The sequence below is a fragment of the Microtus oregoni genome, unplaced genomic scaffold, assembly GCF_018167655.1.
Source record: "Microtus oregoni isolate MIOR12 unplaced genomic scaffold, Mior012 000009F_ref0000495, whole genome shotgun sequence".
Classification (NCBI taxonomy): Eukaryota; Metazoa; Chordata; class Mammalia; order Rodentia; family Cricetidae; genus Microtus; species Microtus oregoni.
In genome coordinates, this window is record NW_024543068.1 from 57,115,056 (window position 1) to 57,142,077 (window position 27,022).

The window sequence follows — 27,022 nt, forward strand, 5'->3', positions numbered from 1 at the left end:
CCCTTCTTCTTCCCTTTCCTTCAACCCTCTTCCATGGTCCCCATGCTCCCAATTTACTCAGAAGATCTTGTCTTTTTCTACTTTCCATGTACATTAGATCCATGCATGTCTCTCTTAGGGATCTCATTGTTGTCTAGATTGGGATTGTGAATTGTAGGCTGGTTTTCTTTGCTTTATGCCTAAAGCCGCTTAAGAGTGAGTACATATGATATTTGTCTTTCTGGGGTCTGGGTTACCTCACCCAATATGTTTTCTAGATCTATCCATTTGCCTGAAAATTTCAATGTCGTTATTTTTTTCTGCTGTGTAGTACTCCATTGTGTAAATGTACCACATTTTCCTTTTCCATTTTTCAGTTGAAGGGCATTTAGGTTGTTTCAAGTTTCTGGCTATGACAAACAATGCTGTTATGAACATAGTTGAGCACATGTCTTTGTGGCACAATTTACTCATTAGAAGAAACATTTGCCTAAGGATGTTCCATATTCAAGAGAAGGTGAAATCAAGTCTACTTTTTAACTTAAAAAGTGATAAGTTTTGGACTTGGCTTAAATACACTATGATGAGAATTGTTCCATCAAAGATTATCAGAAATAATTTAACATATAATAAACAAAGAAGGGCATTGGCCAGTATTTGGTCATATGCCTATATATAGTTGTATGGAACCTGGAAAAGGAAGTTGCAATTCTGAATGCCTACCTGTCCTGCTGGACACTCTGCTAGTGTATGAAAGGGCAGAACAAGGGTTCTGAACACTCCGTAAGTGTATGAAAGCGAAGAACAAGGGTTAGAGATGTAGCTGAGTTGGAAGAGTGCTTGCCTGGCACACTAGAAGACCTGGGTTCCATCTCCATCACCCAAACGCATAAACTTGGCATGGTGGTAGACCAGCACTCAGGAAATGAAAGCAGGAAAATCATTAAGTTCAAGGTCCTTCTCAGCTGCGTATGGAGGTTGATGGCAGTTTGTGGCACATGGGACACTCTTTCAAGAAAAGAGGCAGGCACGTGTGTGTGTGTGTGTGTGTGTGTGTGTGTGTGTGTGTGTGAATATTTGGTAACAGCTAGCTTTCTTCATAAAGTCAAAACCATTCATTCATTCATTCATTCATCCACTCTCACCTTTTTCCCTCAAAAATGGGCATAGATAGGAAGGAGTCATCTCCATCTAACTCTAATATCCATGTTTAACTCTACGGAGTTCATTAGACTGTCTGGCTTGTGAACTTTTGGGAAACGTAGAGAAGTTTTCTTGCTAGAGACAGTTATTACAAAGTGGGAATCATACCTTACGCCTCCGTGCTCAAACCTATAGACAAGTTATCAATCTTTTAAGGTGCATGATATTCCATGAAAACCTAGTATCTCACCCACCATCCCAACCCTTTCTAGTTTGCCCTACAGGGGAGGCACGCTTACAAAATAGAGAAACAGGAGGTAGTTTATTTCCTTTATTTTCTTGTTAGCATCGTTTTCAGAGCAGGGTGTTGGTGAAGAAAGGCCCAAGTCTGGGGCCCATCTATCCCTTACAAGACTTTTGAAAGTAGATTATAAATCAGTAGTTAAGACCAATGTCTTTGTCCTCAAGGATGCGGTTATCTCTCCGTTGCTGTCTTTGTTTAAGTTCCCAGGGCTCCATCCAGAAAATGAAAATACTTCATACGGTTTTTGTAAAGCGAGATAAAAGTCTTTGGGAAGTGTCCACGAATGCCTAACACAACTATGAGCTTATCAAATTTTCTTCTTTATTTAAACTTTACTTTCTGTAGGCTTCACTGAGCAAACATTTTTATTTTAGTCTGTCTTCCAATTTAACTGCACCTCTACTCTAGATACATTGGCAACAGTCTCCAAACTCCCAGTTGCCACTAAGCATGGCGTTCTTTACGACAGTGTACGACGTAGCGAGCAGATCTCCTCCGCCTCTCGGGCCAATCGCGCTGCTCCTGGGCGATGACGTACTGCTCTCGCGCATGCGCAGGGCGGGGAGACCTTGGTTAAACTTACCAGCGGCTCAGCGGAGGTGAAAGCCCCGTCGGTAGGGTCAGGACCAAGGGAAGATGCAGAGCTGGAGTCGTGTGTACTGCTCCTTGGCCAAGGTGAGGGCCGCCTGCATGTGGTGCTACTGGGCCAGGGGCGCCGAGATGCCCGCTCCTGGGTCTGGACGCGGCCTGACGCCGGGAACGGCCGCAGCCCCGCCTCTGTGCCGCTTCAGCCCGGCCTCTTGAGGCAGCGGGGAGCGCGGGCCGGGGCCGGGAAGGGCCCTGCTGGGGAATGACTGCCCGCAGCCCTACACCGCACTTCCGGACGTGGACCGAGGGGCCTAGGTTTTTACCCGGGCACGGGAACGAGCAAATCAGCCCTCTCACCCGCCGTATGCACCTTTATACCTTTTGCCTCACCCCAGCTCAGACCCAGGCCTACTTTCCTGTGGGGCGTAGGTAACCTTGAAACGGCGAATGGCCCAGACGTGGTCAGCCCCAACACAGCCTTGGGTGTTGCTCTAAGGTCCTGTCTGCGTTCGCGTCTCTAAACTAGTGCCCTCTGCCATCCGCCAGGCCCTGGGACATTTTTTTTTTAATTTAAATTATTGCATTGGTCTATCCAAACCACTTTCCCGTTTCACCTGTCAGTTAGAGACTTCCAAACTGAATGTATGCAGCGTCGTGGCAGGGTAGCGCGAGTACTTTAGAGATAATACAGAAATCAGACTCTTATTTCACGCCTGAGTTGTCTGTGTCCTCAAAAATTAATGTAACATGCAAAATGTACTTTTAGGGAGAATCTGAGCCGGGACTAAAACTCAGTACAGACAGCTTGCTCTTCTTTGGTTGGCTGACTTGATCTCAAGTGCAGAGATTGCCTTCAAGTAAAGGACATTGCTATTTCAGAGTATATGTTGTCATTGCCTTCCATTGATTTGCTCGCTGTGATAGCAGGTGGAACTCTGTTGGTTTCCTTGTCTCACTGGTCTTAGGAAATGGTAGGTATAAGTATTGAGAGAGTGAGAGTATGTTGTAGTTTGTGGGACTTCCAGAATGTGGGTGCACTGACACTGTTGGTAAATTCCTAGTTTAGTTTTCTGCTCATATTAGTGGCTCAAGAACAGCCTCATAACTGTTGTGATTACAGACTGTTAAATAGATTAGTTAGAACGCATGACAAGTGAAATAATTGTTGTTGAAGTATTTAAATAACAACTCAAAGTTTCAGACTTTTAATTAGAATAGTAAAATGATTTTTGGCATCAAAATCAGCCATGCTTTCTGAAACTTTAATAAAATTGTAAGCCAGTGAGTACATTTTATTAAGTTTAAGATTAGACAATGCATTGAATACTCTTAATAGGGCAGATCTAGCAAGGTAAGATGGTGAAAGTTTAATATTATTGACAAAGAGGGAAAATTGATAGAATACCCTGTGTGGTAACAGAAAGTCCTTGATCCATTTGCCCCAGTTTGCTTTCATCAACCTTGTCAGTTACATGTATGTATTTGAATGTATGTGTAGACGTTAGCATGCTAGCTAGAGTGTGCATGTGTGAACGTTAGAGTACAACTTTTTGGAAATCATTTCCCGTCTTCCATCATACGATTCCCAGGGATTGAATTTGGGAAGTCAGTTTGTTTGCAGGAGCCTTCTTTATCCAACTATCTTACCAGCCCATTGTAAAAATTATGTTTTAATTAACAGGAAAGTTTTCTTTGTCTTATTTTTCATTTTCTAGAGAGGCCATTTCAATCGGATATCTCATGGTTTACAAGGAGTTTCTTCGGTGCCTTTAAGAACTTATGCAGATCAACCAAGTAAGTACTTGATGCAGCAGTTTTCAATCAGATTAGTTGACAGTTCCTTTCTGTTTTTATGTAAAAGAAATCGAGTGTTAGAATAACTTTTCTGTGTTAGAATTAATCTATACATTAATTTACTGTTGATTGAACACTTAGTTACAAGAGGTAAACAAGGTAGCATCCATTCTTAAGAGCAATACATAAGTAACAAGTGTTTGGAGAAGTAACTGAAAATGAAAACAATTTACTAGGAGCCTAGAGAGGATGTCAAGGAAAGGTGAGGGGGTGTTTAAGAAGGGGATGAGGGAGTGAAAGGTTGCTTCAGTAAGAAAGGTGTGAAATGGAACTTAATTTGTGAGCCTCCAGGGAAAGCAAGAAGACTAAGTGGATGTACAAAGTCCCCAAAAATAAAGTCATAGGCAGGGATCAGATCATGAAATTTAAATTCTTCTAAGCCAGACAGGGTGGTATGGATTTTACTTCAGGTGTAATGGAGAGCCACAGGTGGGTTTTGCGATGAGAAATTTCATGTGATTACAGCTTTTAAGAATTAATTTTGTCTGCTGGGTCAGGTTGTGTTGGCTGCCTTGAAATTTCATGATGATGATGACATTTGAACAATTTTTTTAAGACTACCATTATATACATAAAAGGGAGCTGTGTGATATATAATTTTCTTAATGTTTTCTTGCAGTTTTGAATTTTCTATAAAATAATACGTTTTGGGGTTTGTTTGTTTTTTGTTTGTTTGTTTTTTCAAGACAGAGTTTCTCTGTGTAACAGGCCTGACTGTCTTAGTCACTCTGTAGACCAGGCTGGCCTCGAATTCACTGAGATCCACCTGCCTCTGCCTACCAAGTGCTGGGATTAAAGGTATGTGCCACCACTGCCCTGCAAATATATTTATTTTTAATAAGCATCTGGAATGGGATAAATGAACTTTTAGTGAGGTATTTAACTTCCTAGTACAAAAAATATTTGAAGTGATCTGTTTATTGGACTCACCCATAAAATTTAAATTTTAAAATATTTTACTCTTTAATTTTGTATATGTTTAAGTGTGAGAGTGCCTGTGTGTATGCCACAGTTGATTTGTGGAGGTCACAGAACAGTCCTGGGTATCATGTAATAGGAGAATGTTAAGATTTATTTGTTGCCTTCTATTTTCTCTGCAATCTTTGAGCAGACACTCAGATTTTAATGGAGTGGGACCATGCTGGTTAGTTCTTGTCCACTTACATGAACCAGAGTCTGGGAAGATTGGTCTGTGGGCATGCCTGTATCTTGTCATCTTGACGTGGAAGGGTCAAGTCCACTGTAGCAGGTAGTCGTGAGCTATTGTAAGAAAGCAAGCTTAGCAAGCCTTTGAGCAGATTTCCTCCATGGGAACTGTCAGTTTATTTTTATATTATTTTTGATTTAATTTTTTGAATTCTTTGTCTTAGATATCAATCAATCTTTTGTCACCTGTATAGCTAGTTCTCGGGAACTCTCTAGCTTTGGTTTCTGTGCAGGAGCTCTTCACTTCTAGGCAACCCATTGTCAGCTCTATTTTCTCTCCCTCCCTCCCTCCCTCCCTCCCTCCCTCCCTCCCTCCTTCTCTCCCTCTCACAGCGTTTCTTTGTATATCCCTGGCTCTCCTGGAACTTGCTCTATAGACCATCCCCCCAGTGCTGGCATTAAAGGTGTATGCCACCACTGCCTAGCTATTTGTTGGTCCTTGATGTTATTTTCTGGACCGTGGGTGCACTTTTCAGAAAATCCTTGTTCAGCCTGTCTTGAAGTATTTTCCTTTAGTAGTGCCAGAGTCGTATGTGAGGGTCGTTAGTCCACTTTGAGCTTTGTAAGAAATAAGACTTTGGATATCCAGTTTTCCCAGCTCTGTAGTTGCATAGTTTTATTTCTGTATCTCATATTCTGTTCCATTGGTGTACATGTCTGTTTTGTGGATGTGTGCACACACCAGTACCCCCCGCCTTTTTTTTTTTGCTATGGCTCTCTATAGTATAGGATATATGATAGTGTTGGTGTTGCTCTTTTTTCTCAGAATTGCTTCGACTATTTGGGGTCTTTTGTGCTCCCATGTGAGTTTTAGGAGTTTTTGTTTTTTGTTTTTCTTTTCTTATTCTACTATTTGTTTATTTTTGTTAAAGGTTACATTAAAATTTTGATGGGTATTACATTGAGATTGTTTCTATTTTGGTGGTATAGCTATTCTCACAGAAGGTTGTGTACCTCCATGTGGGTGCTGGGAATCAAACTCAGGTCCTCTGGAAGAGCAGTTGGTGCTCTTAACCACTGAGCCATCTCTTCAGCCCCGAACCCAGATTTGTTTTAGTCCTCATTTTATTCTTGAGGACTAAAAGGTTTTAAGATTATGGTCAGAAAGTGAATAATTTTAGTTCAGGATTTCAGATGATGAGCAGTTTGGGATATAGCATATTTATGGGAGAAGCTTGCAAAATAGCTTAGAGGTTAAGGCAATTGACAGTTTACAAACTACTTTTAGTCCTCAAAATTCTGTTTTATGACTATAAATTTTTTCCCTGTGGTTATTTTGCAAATCAAGGGTTAAAGTGAAGCAGGTCAGATTACTCACCCAAAGTCATGTTGCTAATGGTTTAAAGCTTTGCCCTTTGGGAGTTTAACTTATGAAGGTTGAAACTAAAGAATGGGATTATATTAATAAAAGAATGGGATTATATTAATAAAAAGCAAAACAACCAGATGTAGAGTCAAAAAGCTTAGTTTGTGCCAGGCAGTGGTGGCGCACGGCTTTAATCCCAGCACTTGGGAGGCAGAGGCAGGTGGATCTCTGTTAGAGGCCAGCCTACAAGAGCTAGTTCCATGGGGCTGGAGAGATGGCTCAGTGGTTAAGAGCATTGCCTGCTCTTCCAAAGGTCCTGAGTTCAATTCCCAGCAACCACATGGTGGCTCACAACCATCTGTAATGAGGTCTGGTGCTCTCTTCTGGCCTGCAGGCATACATGCAGACAGAATACTGTATACATAATAAATAAATAAATTAAAAAAAAAAAGAGCTAGTTCCAGGACAGGCTTCGAAGCTACAGAAAAATCCAGTCTTGAAAAACCAGGAAAAAAACAAAACAAAACAAACAAACAAACAAAAAACCCACAAAAAAAAAAAACCCGCTTAATTTGTCTCTGCTTAATTGCTAGATAATTTGGGCTAGTCATTTCTAAACTAGTTCATTTCTGAACCTCTTACTTTTTCTTGAAAATGCTGTGTTTATGTTGTCCTTGTCTTCCTCGTGTTACAGAAGAGTTATGTCATTTGGTATACAATAACCAGTAAGTGGCAGCTGGATATAAGGTTTGTATTCTAGGACTTAGTTGTATTTGCATATGCTATAATGAATAGATGATAAAAGTGGGATTTCAAAATTTGTACCATTTTTTTTGTTGCATCAAAAAACATCAAATATCTTGGAGTAAAATAATGCTGTATAGAACATGCTGATTATTTGGAGAGTTTTTGATAAATGTTATTTACCACTTTGTATCAATCGCCTCTTGTTGCAGTTGATGCTGATGTGACAGTGATTGGCTCTGGCCCTGGAGGATATGTTGCTGCCATCAAAGCTGCCCAGTTAGGCTTTAAGGTAAGATATACCCAATGTAGAAGTTGCTTTGTTTTATTATGGGCCAAGCTTATTTTAGCCACAAAAAGTTTTGCAGATGGGAAATAGGTAGAAAAAAAATTTTTTAAACCTATGCATTTGGGCATTTTATATTCCTGCATGTATGTTTTTGTGCACTGCAGGACCTACCGAGGCCTGAAAGTGGCATGAAAGCCTTTACAGACAGTCGTGAACGGCCATGTGGGTTCTGGGAATTAAACTTAGGTCCCGAGTCACCTTTCTAGCTCAGGAACTTATTTTTTTTAACTATAGATTATTTCCAAATCTGTGACTAATGGGCTTTATTGGTTGTAGTAATCTTGTAGTATAGAAAAGTCAGCTATTTTTCTTCTGAAATACTTCATTTTGGTTTCTAAATACATTTGGGATATAGTGATAACAGTAGAAACATATATGTGTTAATATTGAACAAAAATCATTTAAAAATAATTCACTCTGGTGTTAGCCTCATTTTTTTATGATTCAGATGATAGATTTCAAAGGGTTCTTTTAGTCTGAAAAAGCACAGCTTGAGTAGCTTGCTTTGCAGAGCAATTTAGACATGTATATTTTGAACTTTAGTGAAATGAAATATGTATTTACATGTAATTAAGTAATGTTCTCTTTGACTGTAGACAGTCTGCATTGAGAAGAATGAAACACTAGGTGGAACGTGTTTGAATGTGGGCTGTATTCCTTCAAAGGTGAGCATGTGTTTCAAATGTTGCAAGGATTATTTTTCATTAGCTACTACTGACTGCAGAGATGTATTGAGACTAGATTGGTAATCTAATACAGTGTCTTAAAAGGAATCTGAGTATGTTTATAAGCCTTTTCCTTTGTAAACCTTTGAATGCTATCATAGCCTACCATACATTCTGAGAGTCTTCCTTTTCCAGACTCCAGTGTTCTGGGTTTGTTCTTTCTTTAGCTTTCCATTGCCAGTAAAAAGATAGTTAGCAAGTTTTTTTTTTTTGTTTTTGCCTTTTGACCTGCCACCTTGAAATGTGTTCTTTTCGTTTTACATTTAAAGATAATAACTTTGTTTTGTTTTTTATTCTTGTTTGTGTGTGTTTTAGTCTCCATTGTTTATCTTTTGCTAATTGTGTGAGAAGAAAAGATGAATTCGTATCATAGTATGTACTATTCTAAATAGAAAATGTCATCTTGTAAGTTCGTTATAGAGTCTGTTTATGAGTACTTGGTAAATTTGCCTTACTTCTTTTAGGCTTTACTGAATAATTCTCATTATTACCATATGGCCCATGGAAAAGATTTTGCATCTAGGGGAATTGAAAGTAAGTATACTTTTTATAGTTAGAAGTACCAGTCATGCTTGACTCTTCTTGCTAAGAACTGGTATGTGTGAACAGATGTTTATTCAAGGATGAGAGAGATAAATATCTCGAAATTTAGAGAGATTTACATAAGAATACTTAGGTTCAGAATTCTACCATGACAGCTTCTGTACCTTTGTAAGCTTTTCCTAAGTTCTATCTTTTGGTGCCAGTAAAGAGTCAGTTTTCATTTTTTCCACACAACTTTTGAATGTGGGAAAGGCTAAGGCTTGATTTCTGAGTACTTTGCTATTGACGGGTAAGATTGAAGGAAGGAGAGCTGTTGGTGGTTGAAAGAACAGAAAGAGCTAGAGGAGAGAGAGAAGGGAGAGGTTTAGTGAGAACAGAGGCTTGTTTATAGCATTTGCATTTAGTCTGTATTGTCTTTACCATGTTTTGGAGGGCTGTTTTTACCTCCCCCCCTTTTTTCTAGTTGTATTTGACAGAAACTTCCAGAAGATAGACTTAATGTACTTCATGACATTTTTTTAGCAGTAATAGGTTTCTGAAAGAGATTTTGTAGGGAGTCAGCATATAGAGAAGTGCATATACTGCAGCAAGTACGTCACACTTTGTGACAGTACCATGATGTTAGTCAGAAGACTTGCATTGTAAGCAAGCTTTGCCATGTCTAAGAGTCTGTATTTGTGTTGGCTGCATCGACTGACTGCTGTGTATTTTCCTCTGAGTTCTGTTGAGTTGAACATTTTTATCTTATATTGCTGCTTTAGGATTCTGAGTTAAATAAATTTTAAAATTTAGTTGATTGAACTAAACTCATATAAAGCTTTTGTATTTTGAAGTGTTCAAATATATACTCAATTGTTTTGTTTCATGAAATTTTAACGTTTGTCTTTATAATTTCAGGTGATTTTGCCATTTTTATTTAACTATCTTTTAGACTAATAACCGTCATAAATTACTTGTAGAATGTTGTAATGGAATAGAACATTTTTATTTTGGTCTGCATTTTTGACATAGATGTACATTTAACAGTGCTTGATTGGATCTATTATTGTGATGTGATGATTTAGCTTTTGTGGCTGTGGTTATGACAGTTATTAAAATTTAAAAGTGAATACTGTCTTTGATATAGTTTATCAACATTGAGATGAATATTTTCAGATCTTGATTAGTTGAAAACATTGCTCTCAGAGTTTAAATAATGGCAAGATTTTTTTTAATAAATTTCAGTGTCAGAAGTTCGCTTGAATTTAGAGAAGATGATGGAGCAGAAGAGTTCTGCAGTGAAAGCCTTAACAGGGGGAATTGCCCACCTATTCAAACAAAATAAGGTCAGTCGGTGTTCAGTGTTCAGAGTGACAGACATGAAGTGGTGTCGGAGGTTCTTCTGTTCACGTGTTGCTTTCATTGGTTAATCATTAAAGAAACTGCTTTGGGCCTGATAGGGCAGAACTTAGGTAGGCAGAGAAGACAGAACTGAATGCTGGGAAAAAGGGCAAAGTGAGAGAAGCCATGGATCTTCGGCCTGAGACGGACACTGGTTAGATTCTTGCCGGTAAGCCACAGTCATGTGGCGATACACAGATGAAGAGAAATGGGTTAAATTAAGATGTAACAATTAGCCAATAAGAAACTAGAGCTAATGGGCCAAGCAGTGTTTTAATGAATATGGTTTCTGTGTGGTTATTTCACGTGTAAGCTAGCCGGGCAACCGAGACAAACAAGTATGCCTTGCCATGTGACAATTGGTGGCCCAATGTGGCCATCTAATTCCATGTAAAACCTAAGAGAGCTTAAAAAAATTTCGAGAAAAAGAAAAAACAGAGTTTAACACAGCTTTTTGCTGTTTGCTGGCAGCGTGCAGCAGAGAGATTTTCCTGACTTAGCAATAGCAGCAGAAAAAAAAGCCATGCTATTTTAAAACGAGGCTTCCTGGGCCCTGCTGTCTATGCAGTCTCCGACTATGGAGCATTTGTGGGCCTGGGTGTTTGCCCACTTGGGGTTGCGAGGAAAGTAGCTGGGACCATTCCCATGGCTCTGCTCTTCCTGCCCCTGCCGGTGGTGGGATCAGGCCTACTAGGCTTGTGCAGGCCAGAGAGCATGGTGGATTCCCGCCGCCATACAGAGAGATGTTTCCAGGCTGCCCAGTGCTCTGCGTGGAAGATTTGGCTGTAACTCAGATAAAAAGGGTTTATGTGATGCATGCTCATTCTCGAGGTTGGACTGCTGAGCGTGGCTTCTGCTTGGTGGCCCCAGAACTAGCACTGGTGGTGCTTCCACCATTTTAAAATTGGAGAGAGGCGGAGCCAACAACCAAGCTGCTTAACATTTTAAAAGCTCTTCTAGACAGTAAAGAATTACAGATTCACAGTAGGACAGATTCAGATATAAAAGACCTCTATATGTGACACAGTGTTAAATAAATGTACATAGGCTTGGTAGAGAGAAGGAAAAGAGTATAGAGAGTCATAAAATAAAGTTAATGCTTTAAAAGAAAGGGTAAAGTCTTTAAAGAGACATAGTACAGATAGTCATAGATTAAAAGAAGTAAAGAATAAAAAGCCACGTAAAAATGGAAAATTTACAGGGAGTCTGCATTCTGTATATTATTGTGTTTTCTTTGAATTTTTTGACTGTGAAGGAGCTAAGTACAGAGAGACATTTCATTGTATGGGCTACTAAGCTAAACCAGCATGCATATTATAAAGGTATCATGACTTCCAAATTTGAGTCTAAGGATAAGTTGCTTTGGAAAGGAGGTTCTTTTGTTTTCACAGAAGATGAGAACCTGTGGATTGATTCTACACCAATATAGTTTCATGGACCAAGGCCTCCTGAAAGGTCGCTGTGAACACCCTCAAAAAAAAAAAAAAATTACTTCACTCAACTGCTGACTGAGATAAACCTAGCACACAGGATACACCATGAAAGACCTGATTAACAGCGGCCCCAATCAGCCTGAAGCAGTATGGATAAATCTACGCCCATATTCCCAAATATTGTTTATAAATGTTCTTTTATATTTAAAGGGGTATATGATATAGATATGAATAATTTGCATTGGTATGGATCTTGGTTTATTGATATAAATTTAAGGTCAGTTTTGTTATATGTATCTGTATTTCTGATCTTGATTAAGGTATTACAGTTGTGTTCATTTAAAAATATAATGTATAACTAAGAAATATAGGTTAATAGATAATCATCTATAATATTCAAGCTTGTAGTCATGTTAGATTTTCTAGATGTACAGAGATGTATTTCAGATGGATAGGCATTCTTCATATCTTTCAAAGACTACAGAATATGGCATTTAAAATGTTTTAATAACTTAGGGCTTTTCATGACAATGAGACACGTCTCCTCCTGGCAGCACTAGCTACTTCAAGAGGAAGATGGGCATCGAAGAGGCTCCTTAAGGAGTTTGATAACCATGTGGGCAAGAAACTGTTCTTGCCTAGACTGATTCACTGGACATGCAGGACCCACAGGGAGATGGCTGTTGCACTTGCCTAAAGGTGAGGTGGTCCTTCGGGGTTCCTGCTTCATGAAAGAGTCTGTGAGACATTCTGCAGACACAGAAGAAAGTGACTGAACTGTCTTTGAAATTTCTAGCTTCATGGAAAAGTCTGCTAGATACTGTGGGCCTGTAGGCTGAAGATGGATGCCCCAACGGTACAGAAGAACTTTGGTTAAGTGTGCAGGCAGCAAGATGTCTCTGTCAACTCTAGAGTTTTGGAAGTTGTTTACAATGTACTTCCTGTTTACGTAGGTAATATTATATCCCTCTGGAGTCTTTGATGGAGTTGAAGAATAGATTGATAGTTATAGTTTTCCTTAGTTACGATAAAAGATAAAGTAAATATAAGTATTATAATTGTGATTCTTATTTGATACCTGTTTTATGTAATTTTACTATGTTAAAGTTAAAGCCTTTCTTTTTGTTTAAACAGAAAAGGGGAAATGGTGTAGGAGGTTCTTCTGTTCATGAGTTTCTTTATTCATTAATCAATGAAAGCAACACATGAACAGAAGAACCTCTTACACCAATGAAATCTTTATGCTTTTAGAGTGATGTTTTATGATCTTGGCCTTCTGTGTGATACTTAATTTAAAATAGTGATAAAACATTTTAAAAAATGATGTAATGCATTTATCATCATCTGAATCGTACAAAGAACAAAATCCAAAATAACACTGCCCTGAAAACAGATGTCCAGAAGACAGTATTTTTGCTGCTATATGTGTTAAGTATTATTAAGGAAGTATTTTATGTTCTGTGTTATCTAGAGTACTGTTCCTGTTATTTCTATCAGAAAAACATTTTAAGCATATAAATATTATTTTATAAAGGTTGTTCACGTCAATGGATTTGGAAAGATAACTGGCAAAAATCAGGTCACAGCTACAAAAGCCGATGGCAGCACTCAGGTTATTGGTACAAAAAACATCCTTATAGCTACAGGTTCAGAGGTCACTCCTTTTCCTGGAATCACGGTATGTATGTCTTCTAACTCTTACAACCTTTCTTACAAGATAGGTTTTTTATAAATTTGTTCTGTTTATAAATGAGTAATTACTGACTGAAACACTGTAATTAGGCAGCCATTTAGCCTTGCAGAGTTACTTCTCATTTTGCAGTGATTATGATCAGATATAGAATATTTTATAATATATTTGAGTTCAATATGAAGGTAAACCTGGCATGGTGGTGAGTGTCTAATCCCAGCGTTTAGGAGGAGGAGGCAGGGAGATTGCTACAAGATCAGTGCTAAACTGGTCTAGGAGTGAGGACTACACAGTGAGACTGTCTCAGAAAAAGAGCTGGTGAGATCACCCAGTTGATAAAGTGCTTGTTACATGCCTATGTAAACAGCTGGTCGTGGTGGCATGGGCTCCTGAATGATGGCTGAGGTTGACCTTTTGCCTCCACACACATATATATGTATACACAATAAAGCACATAATATAAAGTTAAAATTAACCATTTTTATTTTGGAATATCAAATGATAAAATTTCAAATTAGCATTTTGAAAGAAAGTTGATGAAATTGTGATATGTGGAAGCCATGACATAATCTTTTATGACATGAGATCAGTTAATAACTTACTAGGTTTTTCCAAGTTATTTTGCTTTTCTTATAGATTGATGAAGATACTATAGTGTCATCTACAGGAGCTTTATCCTTAAAAAAAGTTCCAGAGAAGTTGGTTGTTATTGGTGCAGGAGTAATTGGTGTAGAATTGGTAAGTAGTATCTTTCTTATATTACCTCTGTGGAGCTGAAAGGGGCTTAAAACCTCTTGGGAGGCTGGAGAGTTAGCCCAGTGGTTAACAACACATACTGTTCTTCCAGGGGACCTGGAAGAGTTCAGTTCCCAGCACCCTTATCAAGCAGGTCACAACCACCTCAACTCCAGCACCAGGAGTTCACCGTCTATACTTGTGTACACATACCCACATGCACATGCACACATAATTAAAAATCGAATCTCTCTCTCTCAAAAAAAAAAAAAAAAGGACAAGATTGGGCATGTTAAAAGTAGTAGACAAAAAAAAATGGCTCAGTGGTTAAGAGTACTTGCTGCTCTTGCGGAGGACCTGGGTTCAGTTCATATGGTGACTTTTAGCTATATGTAACTCCTGTTCTAGGGGATCTGTGCTCTTCTGGCCTGAGGATACCGGTATACGCATGGTGCCCAGACATACATGTAGAGAAATACCCATTTATACAAAATTTTAAAAATCTTAAAAAAGAAAACCCAGCCAGTCGAGGTGGCGCATGCCTTTAATCCCAGCACTTGGGAGGCAGAGGCAGGTGGATCTCTGTGAGTTCGAGGTCAGCCTGGTCTATAAGAGCTAGTTCCAGGACAGGCTCCAAAGCCACAGAGAAACCCTGTCTTGAAAAAAAAAACGAAAGGAAGAAAACCCAAAACCCTAAAACCTGGTGCCCAGATGTAATATAGGCAAGCACCCATTCATATAAAATTTTAAAAATCTTAAAAAAAACAAAAAAACAAAAATCCTACCTCTATTTGATTCTGTATATAACATTCTAGGTCAGTCAGCATTGAATTTTGCTTAAAACTTCTAATAATAGCTAATATACTTTTTCTTCCAACATAACTTATTTAGTAATCATTAGTCTTTAGTATGTCCTTTGTTTTATAGTCTGCTTCTTTGTTTTCTCACCCTTTCTGATCATTGGATCTTTTTTAATCTGATAACCGTCAACATACTGAAAAATAGTTCTCATTCTGAGCAAATTGCATTTCATTAAAGCCCATACTCCTTGAGATAACGTATGCGATGACTCTTCCCTTCTCTCTAACATGTTTTAGAAATGCCAAAGTACTTACAGTTTGAGCACAATAGTATTTTATACCTTCTGTCTGCTACTTAGCAAGTTTCCACATATTTGTAAGGAATCTTCCCTTTGTTTCAGGTGTCCTCTTGCAGGACCATCACACCTTCCTGTCCATGGCTGCTCTACTCTGCTGTCCTCAGCTCAGACTTACCCTGGTCACACGCTTCTCTTAATTACTCCCACTCTAATTAGCTGCTTGATTTTTCTAGTTCAGAAAGTCAGTAGCCTTTTTTTGTTAGCTGTGTTTTCCTATCTTGACTGATTTCCCGATCAGTTTAGATTCCACATTCTATTACTTTTAACTGTTCTAAGTTTTCTTAAGTGAGTCACTTTAGCCTTATTTTATACTGGGCATTGAACATAGGGACTAGTGTTAGTTATTAATACAGGCCTCAAGCAAGCCCTGCACTACTAACCTGTATCCCCAGCCCTCTCCTTCCTTTTTATTTTGAGTCAGAACTTTTCAGTAAGTTGCCAAAGCTGGCCTTTTAATTCACTTGGTAGCCCAAGTAGGCATTGAACATATGATATCCTTGCCTCTGCCCCCTGGGTAAGAGGATTACAGGCCTGCTCTACCATCAGGCTTGGCTGACTTACTTTACTTTTCTGACATATGTGCTTGGGGAAAAATCAAAAACTATTGTCTTGGTTGAATTTAGCTATCGGTCTTCCTTTGCTATCTTCTGCCGCTGGAGGAAAGTAGACCCTTCAGATCGGTGCCTGTATTAAATTCTTATTGAAGTCACAGATATCAACATAACCTCAGCCTGGCTGAGCCATTATTTCCCTAGCTGAGTTCTGCTCTCTGCCATGGCCACTTCGTTCCCCACTCTTGTTCTACGTTTGCTGGCACATTGTCTCTGCTCTCTCACATGGGACTTCCTGTGTAACACATAGGAGAGAGCATGGGATGAAATGCTTTTGTCTTAGGGTTCTCCTTTTGTTCTTCCTGCTGCTGTGAAGATACCATTTTCCCTAAGAGTAATCTCTTCACCTTTCTTTCATACTTTATTACATGTTTTTCTGCCTTCACAGTGACTTAGTTTTGTAGGTTTTTTCTCTTCTTTCTTTAAACTTGGTCTACTTTGTCCACCCTCTTCCCCCATTGAGAGAGGGTCTCATATAGCCCTGATAGGCTTAGAATATACGTGTAGATCAGCCTGGCCTTGAACTTTGAGTAGTCCTCTTGTCTCTGCCAACTGAGTCTTATGACTGTAGGCATGTACTACCACTCCTGGCTATTTTCCTTTTGATTTACAGTTGAACATGCCTCTGTTTACTTGGGTGTCACACACATGCTCAGGTGCATTTCCTTGCAGACACATGATTATGTTTGTGTGAATAAGTCCTCTTTTGAGCTTGTCCTTCAGTTACTAATTTTTCTCTCACATTCTTTTCTTCATCAGATTTTTCAAAAGAGTTCATATTCTGTTTCATCACCTTCTATTTAATCCTCAGACCATGGCCTTTTGTGCTAAGAAATTGCTCCTGAAAAGAACACAAATGAATTTTGTTCAGTCCACTAGATTGTTTTCTTTGCTGCTGTGTTTGGTAGCTGTCGGCTTTATGATTTCTTGCCTTAGAAAATTTCTTAGCTTCTCACAGTTTATCCTGTGCTGGATTTTCATCTACCCTCTGGGTTACTTTTTTAAACAAATACTTACTCAGATTCCCTTTTTCAGGCCCTTGAATTGTGCTACTCTAGATTCCATTGCTAGTTTCTTTCTTGACCCTATTGGTCTGTCCGCAAAGTGTTCTTTTCACTGTCATCTCAGTTACCCAAGGACTCATAAAATCTATAGCTTAAGACTCTCTGCTTCTGGATTTTTATTTATTTACTTATTTATTTTGGTTTTTTTGAAACAGGGTTTCTTTGTAGCTTTGGAGGAACTAGCTCTTGTAGACCAGGATGGCCTTGAACTCACAGGGATCCACCTGCCTTTGCTTCCTGAGTGCTGGGATTAAAGGCGCGTGCCACCACCATCCAGCTGGATTTTTATTTTTAAATACACATTATCTCCACTTAATGTATTTTGTAGGCATTCTGTTCAGTTACAATAATACTTTTCTCTCTTCGTTTTCCTACCAAACAAAGCCACACTCATTTCTCATGTAACATTTTTTTCTTCAGTGTGTCTGCTGTTACTTATTCTTGTAGAGGCATCCATAAGAACTCTAGGAGTTACCCCTGATTTTGATCTTTTGTACATAGTCATTCCCTGGGTTCCAAGGCCAACATCAAGTCTTATTCTAGGCCTTCCTGACTTTAACTTCTAATTATAGCCACTGGTTTTCACAGTGGCTCTAAACATATGTTTAATCATGTCCTTTCCCTTACCTAGCTGAAGTCTTTGAATGACTGTTTAGGAAAATCTAATGGTAGTGTTTTTTGAGGAGAAGCCCTTTGTACTACTGGTTTATTTCTCCAGCTCTATGGGCCAACTCTTCTTCCTCTTATGCTGTGTTTTGGTTATATCTGAAGATTAGTTCTGAGCAAACATTACACCTACTGGTAAACATTCTGTTTGGAATAGTTCTTTTTTTGTTTGTTTAGTTTAGTTTGGTTTGGTTTTTAAGATGTGTCTCACTGTGTATCCATGGCTGGCCTGGAACTTGCTATGTAGATGAGGCTGGCCTTGAGTTTATAGAGACCCACCTCAGCCCCTCAAGTGCACCTGGTGGGATATTTCTCAATTCTCAGTTCTTGCAGTATTTTAAGCCTCATTTCATGAGAGCGGAGGTTTTTTGGTGCTCCTGCCGTTCGTTCTGTTTCTTTTTCTTTTTTTCTTTCTTTCTTTTTTTTTTTAAAGATTTATTTATTATGTACACAGTGTTCTGTCTGTGTGTATGCTTGCTGTTCAGAAGAGGGGACTAGATCTCATTACAGGTGCCTGTGAGCCACCATGTGGTTGCTGGGAATTAAACTCAGGACCTCTGGAAGAGCAGTCAGTGCTCTTAACCTCTGAGCCATCTCTCCAGCCCCTGTTCTGTTTCTTATAATTTATCTTACTTCCTTGATGTTACCTGATCCCTTTGATTTCATTAAATCATAAACACAGGACAGAGGTCATAGCTGTTTTGTTCACCATGTGTCCTTAATATCCAGCACATTACTGGTATGTAGTAAGTATTCATATTTAGCTTTTATTATTTCTCAGTAGACATACGGTGACTACGTTTCAAAAGCTAGCTTAGTAGTTGCCTGTTTGGTTTTGAGATATAATCTTAACTGTGTAGTCAGGTTGGTCTGAAAGCCATGATTTCCCAGCCTCTACCTCTTAGTTGCTGGGAAGAAGACTGTGCTCTGCTTTTGTATCTTTTTCTGACTTGGGGTCACAAAAGGCACCTCTTGTGCTTTGTTCTGGAAGTTTTGGTCTTGGGTATTATATCCATGATTCATTTTGTATATATTTATTTGTGGATTTTTTATAGCCCAATGGTACCTTCTCTTCTGTTCATTCTCATCATAAAATATGCATGGAATTTGTAAATGACTGTAAATCTAACTTTATTAGAAAGATACTCTTGCCATTTAAACTTACTGGATGATTTTAATATGAAATGTTAAATAATATATTTTTAAAAGGCTACCTTTTTGCTTTTTTTACAGTGCTAGGATTAGAACTTGAACCTTGCACATTACAGGCAAGCATTCTGCTACTGAACTCTACTCCTAGTCCTAACTTCAAATTTTATGTTGTTTGATAATGAATCATTGAGAAGTCAAAGCCATACTAGTTAAAATGCAGTATTTAATTTAAGTCAATATTTTAGTACAAATGTAAGGATTTCTCCTTTGTTGAGAAATTATTTTCATAGCCATCTTAATATTTTGCAGACCTTAGTGATTATTAGTAGTAAAAACATACTTCCGTTTTTTAGTTGTTTGAGAATTTCTTACATGCATATATTTTGATAATGTCCACCCTCTGTTTACTCCACTCCAAATTTTCTCGTATCCGGTCCATCACTTTGCCCTCCCAACTTCATGTGTCCTCTTTTAAATTGACTGACTCCATTCAGGGCTATCTGTATGTACATGGTGTAGGGCCATCTACCCGAGCATCCTTGAAGAACGTTTACTATCCCTCCCCCAGCACTGTCAGTTGCCAATAGCTTCCCGCCTATGGGTGGATTTTTTTTTTTTTTAGCTCCTTTCCTGTCCACACTGAGATAGTGACTGTTTTAATTTTGTATGGGTCTTATGCATGCAGTTATAATTGTTAAGAGTTCCTGTGTACAACAGCCTTGTCATGACCAGAAAATAGTGTTTTGCTAGATGTTTGTTTACTACTTATGGCTCTTAAAACCTTTCTATCTCAGTTTCTGCAGTGATTCCTGAGCCCTGGGGGAGGGGATGTGTTATAGATTTAGAGCTGGGCACTTCATAGCCTCTTATTTTTCTGCACAGTGACCACTTGTATGTTTCTGTATTAATCACCATCTACTGCACAAAGAAGCTGCTGTGATGAAGGCTGAGAGATTTATTAACCCAGGTCCAGAACTGGGCCCAATCCTGGATTTACAACTTTGTCCAAAGCCAGTGAGATCAATATCCTACTTATTTAATCTCAGGACTCTTGTATTTACTCTTCTCCTCTGCCCTGAACACTCACTCTTCTCTCAGTCACTGCTACAGTTCACTTCCTTTACTCCTTCGTGTAAATGTTACTCAGACTGAAGCCTCTGTAATCATGCTGTCCAAAGGCCCCGACTCTGTTTTCTCTCTTTCTCATGGCACTTTATTCCTCTAGCCCGAAGTTTACTTATTTGTTCCCTTCCTCTACCATATTGTAAAATCCCCAGAAATACCAAGTTTTGTCATTTAGTAACAGATGTTTAGCCGCTATAGTGGTACCTGGGCTATAATAAGTAGGTGCCCAATAAATGTGGAATAAATAGGTGGATAAATAGATAAAATTATCTGTTTAACCTCTAGAGCTTCCCATAAACATTTGTAAAGAAGACAATACAATAAATTATTTGCAATAATTAGCAAATGTTGCTTTGGAAACTTTTTTATGACTTTTCTTAAAAATTAATTTCAGGGTTCAGTTTGGCAAAGACTTGGTGCAGATGTGACAGCAGTTGAATTTTTGGGTCACGTGGGTGGAATTGGAATTGATATGGAGATATCTAAAAATTTCCAACGGATTCTTCAAAAGCAAGGATTTAAGTTTAAACTGAATACAAAAGTTACTGGTGCCACCAAGAAGTCAGATGGAAAAATTGACGTGTCGTAAGTATGCTACGTTTGTTTTTGACAAATCATCCTGACTTGTCTCAAACAAGCACTTAGATTTTCAGATTAACAAATGTAGTCTAGACTTTTTATAACTTAGACCCATCTTACTGCATTGTACTATACAGTATTGCCTATCAAATTCGCCATTTAAAATTTATGAATAAGTTGAAACCTAATCAGCTAGTGTCGTTGTGATTTATTTTTCATTGTATATGTTCATAAAATTTAAAGATCCTTGTGTTTAGTAAAATTTATGCAGCCCTTCAGACAGATAACACGGGGAATTTGATGATAGTATTACTTAAATTGATAGCATATATCTGGCACTCATTAAATACTTACCTAGTTTAACAAAATAACTTATTCATAGTCATGTTGATAGATGGAGCCAATCAATACTTGAGCATGGGTCTTTCTAAAGTCTTTGTGTGTGTATGTGTGTGGTGGAGGGCTTTTCAAGACAGGGTTTTGTCATGTTTTCAAGACTCCTCCCTGGCTGTCCTGGAACTTGCTCTATAGACCACGCTGGCCTAGAACTCAGAGTTCCTCTTGGCTCTGCCTCCCAAGTGCTGGGATTTAAGGTGTGAATCACCACTGCCCAGCCTGTCTTCTACGTTTTTACAGTACTGGGGACCAAATCCCAAGCATTCTCACAAGTACTCCACCACTAAGCTGCATCCTCAGCTGTTTTCTTTCTTTTGTTCTTTTTCAAGGCAGGGTTTCTCTGTAGCTTTGGAACCTGTCCTGGAATTAGCTCTTGTAAACCAGGCTGGCCTCGAACTCTCAGAGTTCTGCTTGCCTCTGCGTCAGAGTGTTGGGATTGAAGGCGTGTGCCACCACCACCTGGCGAGACCTATGTTCTTACTACTGTGTTAACGCTACGTGGTTTTATAAGATTTTAAGAATAAACTTTTAAGAATTTGTATGTTTGATTTCATGATTCATATTTATGATTAAATAAAGATAGTAGAAATATCATGGCTCCTTTCAGCTGTCGCTGCAGGCTTGTGTTTAACAGTTACCGCTGTTGATTGTTTAGTGTTGAAGCTGCTTCTGGTGGTAAAGCTGAAGTTATCACGTGTGATGTACTCCTGGTTTGTATCGGTCGGCGGCCCTTTACTCAGAATTTGGGACTAGAGGAGCTTGGAATTGAACTAGATCCCAGAGGTAGAATTCCAGTCAATACCAGATTCCAAACTAAAATTCCAAAGTAAGTTGATAATTACCTGTTTTCTTCATTAAATGTTAATGTGCATGATAATATTTTTGGCTCTCTATAAAGATAAAAAATGACACATGAAGAGGTGTGTGTGTTGTAAAGGAATATGTAGCATTTCTTTTGTTTGTTTTTTGAGACAAGGTTTCTCTGTGTAACAGCCTTGGCTATCCTGGAACTCACTCTGTAGCCCAAGCGGTCCTCAAACTCAGAGTTCACCTGCCTCTGCTTCCAGAGTGCTGGGATTAAAGGCATGCGCCACCACCACTTGGTTGGAATACATAGCATTTCTACCCTAATAATTTTACCAAGCTAAAAATGGTAGTAATGAAGACTTCTTAAATCCTTTAATTACCAATAATTTATATCTTTATTTATTTTTATGATTTGAATGTTTTACCTACATGTATATCTGTTTGCTGCATAAAGTGCCTGGTCCCAGTGGAGGTCAGAAGAGGATATTAGATCCCATGGAATAGGAGTTACAGGCAGCTGTGAGCCACTGTGTGGGTGCTGGGAATTGAACCCAGGTATTCTTCAGGAACAGCCAGTGCTGTTACCCATTGAGTCATCTCTCCAGCCCCAATTGCTAATTTTTTTTTTTTTTTAATATGCACTGGTGTTTTGCGTTCATGAGAGTGTCAGATACCCTAGAACTGAAGTTAACAGGCAACTGTGAGCTGCCATGTGGATGGTGCAATTGAACCTGGGTCCTCTGGAAGAGCAGCTAGTGCCCCTCACTGCCGAGCCATCTCTCTAGCATCACTTACTAATATTTTATTGAAAATATTTTATTTACATTTTAACTGTCTTATGTAGAGATGAAATTTTGCTCTATAGTCCAGGCTAGTCTTAAACTAGATTCAAGTGATCCTATCTTTCTTAGGCTCTCAAGTGTTGAGCATTTTTAATAATTTTAAATTTATTTCAAACACTATTTTGAAAATAAGACTGTTTAAATAAAACTAATTTAATTTTTGGTGGCTCAAAGATTGGATACTTAACTCTGGCTTTTGATTGTCTTTTTGGTGACTTATTAACCTGTTTAGATTTTAGAAGTTTACTGTTTCTTTTTTCTGGTAGTATCTATGCTATTGGGGATGTGGTTGCTGGTCCAATGTTGGCTCACAAAGCAGAAGATGAAGGCATCATCTGTGTTGAAGGAATGGCTGGCGGTGCTGTGCACATTGACTATAATTGTGTGCCGTCGGTGATTTACACACACCCCGAGGTCGCTTGGGTTGGCAAATCAGAAGAGCAGTTGAAAGAAGAGGTAATCCTAAGCATGGGATTTGAACTAATGGCCCCAGTGACTAGAAAAACACATCTTGCCAGGCATGGTGGCGCATGCCTTTGATCCTAGCACTCGGGAGGCAAAGGCAGGCAGATCTCTGTGTTCAAAGCCAGCCTAGTCTACAGAATGAGTTTCAGGACAGCCAGAGCTACATAGAGAAACCCTGTCTCAAAAAAAAAAAAAAAAAAAAAAAAAAAAAAAAAAAAAAAACAAAAACAAAATGAAAACAACAGCAACAACCAAAAAGAGCCCTACATCTTTGCCTTTAGTAACTCTTTAGAATGTTATAGCTTATGTATTTGTTCCTTTGTTAGGATCATAAGGAGATATTTACTCCTTTGATTTTTCAGCAAAAGTAGTGAAGATTTCACTAATGGCAACCAACTTGTTTGTTCTCCACAGGGTATTGAGTACAAAGTTGGTAAGTTCCCATTTGCGGCAAACAGTAGAGCCAAGACAAATGCTGACACAGACGGCATGGTGAAGATTCTGGGACAGAAATCAACAGATCGAGTACTGGGAGCACATATTCTGGGGCCAGTAAGTATTGCAACGTCAGAGAAATCCCAGTAAGATTTCTGGGGATCATTTAATAGGTAAAATTTAGTACACTTGCTGTTTCCATTCTGTTGTTGCTTATTATTGCCATTGAAAGTTTGCCTTTAGCAATGGATCTCAACAGCACTTGCACAGTCTCATTGCCTAAAACCCTCCAGTGATGCCTGACAACCAGATTGTAAGGATGAGGTTGCGCGGATACTGGTTGCACCCTCCATTCTGACCTCATCTTTCTGATCGTCTTCTTTACTCATTCTTTTTTAAACTTTATTTTATGTGTATGGGTGTTTGCCTGCATGCATGTCTGTGTACTGCATTAACACAGTGCCCGCTGAGGCTAGGACGGGAATCAGGTCCAGTGGAACTAGAGTTATGAGCCATAATGTGGGTGCTGAGAATTGAATCTGAGTCCTTTGCAGGAGCACCCAGTGCTTAACTGCTAAGTCCTTTGTACAGCCCCACTCTTTAATTTCTTACCATGGAACGTGAGCCTTCTTCGTTTTTATAGCAGGCCAAATTTGGTTTGCAGTTTGGGGCCTGTGTATATGCATAATACACCATTGGTATAGAGCTCTCTGCTTCCAGACTTCCGCATGTTCTCAGCCCAATGTTACTTCCTGAGGGAAGGCTTAGGTTTCTGTGAATATGAAGTGTATATTCCCTGATAAGTGGCAGAACAGTAAAGTTAACAGTGTTTGAATGTTTCCTATGCCACTTTTCATAACTTACAAACTCATTGTTAATATTTCACTTACAGTATTATAGGAGAGTTGCTAATTTTTAAGCAATGAAATTGCATGAAACACATAAAAATAGCAAAGTGGCAGAACCTAGGCCATTTGGCTTCAAAGCCCAAGCTGCTCCGTTACATTTCCTCCTAAGATTTTCTTGTCTGACTTCTCCAACTGCTGTAATAATAGGCAGAAGTTTAGAAAATTTAAGGTTTGAAAGCCTAAAAACCTGATTTGTTAATCTTAGCATATTGTTATTTTTGCCTTGGAAACATAATTGCTTTTTAATTTTAAAGGGTGCTGGAGAAATGGTGAATGAAGCGGCCCTGGCTTTGGAATACGGAGCTTCTTGTGAAGATATAGCTAGAGTCTGCCACGCACATCCGGTAATTATTGCACAACTTCACAGACTTGATGACTGCCAAGTTTTCTTTTGTCCCACAACTATTTCATGTTTGTTTATTGCTTCCCTTGCAGACTTTATCCGAGGCTTTTAGAGAAGCAAACCTGGCTGCATCTTTTGGCAAACCAATCAACTTTTAATTAGAAGATTGTTTTTCCTAAAATCTGGAAGCTTTTGTCAAGGTTACATTTTTGAACAGGATTATCTCTCAGTTTCAGGAATTTGTAGGATGAAATTATGAAACTTCTGGAAGGTATTGAGTAGGGTTAAACAGAATGGAATAACCTTGTACCTTTATTTTAGATATTTTGTTCCAGTGTATTAATGTGGATAGAAAGCTACATATAGTGGCATCCTGGAAAGTTTTTGACTTGTGTTTTTATTCTGTCTGTGAGATTCAACTTTACTGAATTGGCATTAATGGATTTTCTCTCTAATTCAGTGGAGGTGAATCTGTTACAGGGAAGGAGCTGGATAATTCGTGTGAACAGCTTCAAGAAAACTGACCAAGTTAAATTTGGTTTTCATATTGGAAACGAGTCAGTGATTAGAACAAGATTCAAATATGTACAAACAACTTATGTAAATAAACGTGATTGTCTCTCATTTTATTTAACTCCCAAATTCCTGGTAGTTTAGAGATAGAATTACGTGTTTTGAGGTTGTAGTAAGACCTGTAAGTTTAAAGGGCATTCAGTTGCCCAAATGAAGATTCTGTATACAAAACTATTAAATGGAGACTCATGATTATACCAGGAAATGAAGATACCAAAATAAACATGTCTTAATATTTATTTACTGGTTATTCTGAGTGCATATTAAGATGGTTCTAATTCTTTGAACTACCTCTGATTGTCTTTTACTTTTTATTCTTTACCACTTTTATAGCACTGAATGTTCTCACATTGTGAACAGAGCTGGTCAGTGGGGTGACATGATTTTAGTTCCAGTGCTCAGGAGAGAGAGGCAAGTACATCTTTTTGTTTGAGGCCAGCCTGGTTTGTAAGGCAATTTCCAGGATAGCTAGGAATACACAAGAGAAGCTGGCTTCTGTCTCAAAATCTTTAAAAAACAACAAAAAAAAGTGCTACAAAATTGTATTTACTGATGCTATTAAATGGCAAAATGTTAAAATAATTATTTCAAGAATAGCCATGAACTAAACGCTAAGTACCACTTTATATAATTACATCTAAATTTTTCATTTTAAATTTGAGTAGCTCCTAAATTTGATAGTACAGTTTTCTAAAAAGAAAATTGTAAATTACTTATAAATATACAAACAAGATATTCATTTGACTTAAGCAAACTTGGAATAATACTGATTCTAATAATATTGTATAACGTACAGGCTAAACATTTAGTGATCATCTGTAAAACAAATGCAAGTACTGTGACCATTCAGATGCTTTAATATTGCTGCACAGTGGAATTGCTGTTCTTTTTTGTTTTGGTATTTCTCGCCAGGGTTTCTCTGTGTAGTCCTAGCTGTCCTGGAACTCACTCTATAGACCAGGCTGGCCTCAAACTCACAGAGATCCACCTGCCTCTGCCTCATGAGTGCTGGGATTAAAGGTGTGAGCACCACCACCTGGTGGAATTGTAGTTCAAAGGAAAGATTTCACTAGTTTTCAGGCTTTAGGTTTTAGGGCTGTTAGGGTAATGCCTGTACTTTGTCAAGGCTGGATTCACTCACAAACCTCTCTATAAATACATTTTTCCTTTAATCAGGAAGTTAAATTGGCTCAACTCTAAACTCTTGTTTGATAGCAGTTTGCAGCTGAAATAGTTCGAAGTTTTGTCTTGTACCAGAATTCTACTGAGTTGGGGAGTTTCTAACATTTTCTCTTTTATTTATATTTTTCTCAAATTCTGGTTACTTAACTATAGAAAATTGGCTTTTAATTTTCAAGTGAAAGCTTATTTTAAAACCAGGACACTCTGCTTTGCTGTTCCTCTGTGTTTGCGGTGCCTTCATACTTTTTTGTTCAGAATTCACAGCTAGCAGAGGGTTTGTGCTGTACATGCTAATTTGTCATAGGGGGAGTGAAGTCTGTGTATTTTTAAATGGTTTATTTAAATCCCAAACATGCCCCCTGCTCTCATGGAATTTTCTAATTTGGAAATAGTAAAACATAATATGATCCCCTAGCTATGCAGATACACAAAAGTAATAGTTGTCTAACTGAAGGACTCTTATATATGAGAATATAAATAAAATCTGGGTGAATAAAGGCCTAAGAGTAAAACAAGCTTTAAAAGTCTCCTTGCTGTAATCTGCTCAACTCTCAGTGTCTGGGGTGTTATGCAAGAACCTTATAGGAACAGCCCTATTCACCGAGCTGATTTAGAGAGTGTGTGTGTGTGTGTGTGTGTGTGTGTGTGTGTATGGGCTTTTGGTGGAAAAGACATGGGGAGTAGTGTGTTATTTTTTTTATCTATTCATTTTTTTAATAGATAAACCAGACATGGT

At 38.5% G+C, this 27,022-nt stretch overlaps 1 protein-coding gene across 1 annotated transcript; it reads left to right on the forward strand.

Annotated features, from left to right (window-relative positions):
• The first annotated feature begins 1,975 nt into the window (after positions 1 to 1,975).
• Dld (dihydrolipoamide dehydrogenase) lies at positions 1,976 to 25,343 on the forward strand. Its single transcript, XM_041658363.1, has 14 exons — positions 1,976 to 2,101; positions 3,730 to 3,808; positions 7,337 to 7,416; positions 8,070 to 8,138; positions 8,663 to 8,732; positions 9,966 to 10,066; positions 13,089 to 13,232; positions 13,881 to 13,982; positions 20,151 to 20,341; positions 21,387 to 21,557; positions 22,647 to 22,836; positions 23,260 to 23,397; positions 24,443 to 24,532; positions 24,624 to 25,343. Exons 1-14 carry the CDS (start codon positions 2,063 to 2,065, stop codon positions 24,687 to 24,689), a joined length of 1,530 nt encoding a protein of 509 aa, XP_041514297.1. The 5' UTR covers positions 1,976 to 2,062; the 3' UTR covers positions 24,690 to 25,343.
• Positions 25,344 to 27,022: the final 1,679 nt, after the last annotated feature.